This window comes from Gavialis gangeticus, unplaced genomic scaffold, assembly GCF_001723915.1.
Source record: "Gavialis gangeticus isolate Ggan-Ray unplaced genomic scaffold, GavGan_comp1, whole genome shotgun sequence".
NCBI lineage: Eukaryota > Metazoa > Chordata > Crocodylia > Gavialidae > Gavialis > Gavialis gangeticus.
Window position 1 is genome coordinate 95,796,463 of NW_017728992.1, and position 2,591 is coordinate 95,799,053.

Sequence of the window (2,591 nt, forward strand, 5' to 3'; positions counted from 1 at the left end):
CAGCATCTCATTGAAGGCTCATGTTCATCTTGTGGTCCATGAAGTCTCTTTCTTCCATAGTGCTAGCCAGTGTAGCACTGCCGAGCCTATAAGGATGCTGCAGGTTTTTCTTCCCAAGGTGGAGAGCCTTGCATTTTTCGGTGTTAAACACCATCAGGTTCTCATCCGCCCATTTGCTGAGCCTGTCCAGGTCAGCCTGGATCACCCACCTGTCTTCTGGCATGGATGCTTTGCCCCAAAGTTTGGTGTCATCAGTGAACTTGGCCAGTCCGCTCCTGACTCCAATGACCACAGCATTAATGAAGATGTTGAACAAAATGGGTCCAAGGACAGAGCCTTGGGGGACCCCACTGGTCACAGGACACCATGATGAGTGACAGTGTTTTGATAAGATAGCCTTAACTGGAACATATATTTTAGAAAAACATACAATCTTCATTTAAGAATTTCAGTGGTAGGGAATCCACCATAACCCTTGATAAGCTGTACTCATGGTTAATTGCCTTTATCATTAAATATCTATACCTTGAGTAATTTCAATTTCTTGCTACTCAGTTTTGTTTTACTTTGCCAGTTTGGTTGAAGAGAGATTTCTTATCATATTTCTGTTCCCCATATTCCTCAGGGATCCGTGTTCATACCTATGCTGTTTAACGCTTTTGTTCGTGACCTTGGTATGAGACTAGAATTGTCCTTCTGTAATTGTGGATGACACAGTTGGGACATATTGCCAATATGGAGAAGGATTGGATTATTATACAGGAAGAACTGGATAATGAGATCATGCTGTGTTTTATCCAAAGGTACAGATAGTAAATATCTGTACTCCAAGCATGAATTATTACTCCGGTCAAGTTCTTCCAAGGTGTTAACATGGATCTTAGTGATGGGCAGTCTAGAAAAGTGATATCTGAGGATGGCCTTTGGCATGTTTGGATTATAAAGGAATAGATCAGCCTTTACAATTAGATAAGGTTGATGATTATTTAGACCTTAGACTCTTTAAGTATATTCTGATTATGAGGAACAAATGACTACTGATGAGGTGCATGATGGCTGTTGTATCACCTATAGGGTTGCTAGCCCTCCTGGATTGGCCGGGAGTCTACCAGAATCAGCATCGATCCCGGTGACTATTGTGAACGGGTTGAACAGTACAATTAATGACATTAGGTCATGTTGGGGAAAAAAATATTCCAGAATAGCTTCAGTCAGAGTTGGCAACCCTAATCACCTAGTATTGGAAAATATCAGTAAGAAGGCCCTGTGTTTTTCGAAGGAAGTAGAAACTAGAAAGCATTCTGAAATCAAACTACTTCTATCCATGCCTTATGTGTTATCTGGGTGTCTTTGGAAACTTGCAAATGTTGGTGGTGAACCACAGATTTTAGTTTATTAAATGGCTTGGCAGTAGCAAAGGGTTGTATCAAACTGACTAACATATTGGTATATAATTTGCTTAGACAAATTTAAAAGTGCTTTCAATCTAAAGATATTCAAAATTTTCCTAACTGGGGGAATCTTACGATTTCATACCTTGTTTTTAGCAGTGTTCAGAAAATTTAGTATATACAGTATTTACTCAAAAGTCTCTGATTCAAATCCAACCCATTGGAGCAAAATTCATTACAATTGCCAAATAATCAGCGGCTGCAAGAAAGGGAGATGGTAGTCCAAGTCCAGCTTTTAGTGAATGAAGTACTCATCACAAAAATCCTCGTTACAACTGAGATAGCTGGAACCTCTGTCCTGTCTGACGGTGTCTGTAGGAGTGCCAAGGGTGGGTATGGAAACTTTGCAGAGCTCAGAGTAGTAAAATATGCATTGCTGCTGACTGTATCAGCTGTTCTCTGTACTTAGATTGATTTAATGTCAAGGGTCATCAATTTTTCACCTTTAAGCAACAGTTAATTCAAATACATTTTGAAAATTTACCTCTTAAAACTTCATAATTTCTTGCTTACAAAATGCCTATTTTTTCTAAATGTTTTTTTTCCAAAAGCTGCTTAATTCTCTTTGTGTGTTTAACAATATGGTTTTCATTTCAGACTAAAAGATTCTAATATAATGACAGAAGATCAATCCTATAAATTGAGTCCCAAAGCAAAGAGGGCCAAGCAGAGTTCACTCTTAGAAGACAAAGAAAATAAAGGCATTGACTACGTAGTACCTGTGTTCACAGGGCGGTATGTTTGTTTTTCTTTTATTATGTGTCTTTCTCTAGTGATGACAATTTCCCTATAATAACAATAATTAGCATTCCATCCAAAAGGCCCTTTTACCTCTAGATCTCAAAGTGTTTTACAAAGGTGGGTAAGGGTAAGTTTTATTATTTCTATGTTGTTGCTCTGGCTCTGGCCCCAGGCTGGGTTGGGGCATGGAGCACATAGTCATTCTAATCCCCACTCAGCCAGGCAGCAATGGCTGCAGTGGCAGCAGCTGTGACCCTAGACCCAGAGATAACACCATTGCCAACATGCTGAGGTGACCAGACAGAGGCCAGGGTGAACATGTGCTCTGTGCCCCAAGCTGGAGCAGGGCCAGAGCCAGAGGGTAAGCGGGGGGCGGGGGTAGATCGGGGCAGAGGTGGG

General features: G+C 40.6%; 1 protein-coding gene across 1 annotated transcript in view; it reads left to right on the forward strand.

The window, feature by feature from the left end:
- MYOM1 (myomesin 1) overlaps positions 1–2,591 on the forward strand; it is a 154,798-nt gene that overhangs the window by 26,609 nt on the left and 125,598 nt on the right. Inside the window, exon 3 of the mRNA XM_019525827.1 lies at positions 2,049–2,186. Within this exon, the coding sequence (XP_019381372.1) occupies positions 2,049–2,186 (138 nt within the window). The remainder of the gene's footprint in view (positions 1–2,048; positions 2,187–2,591) is intronic.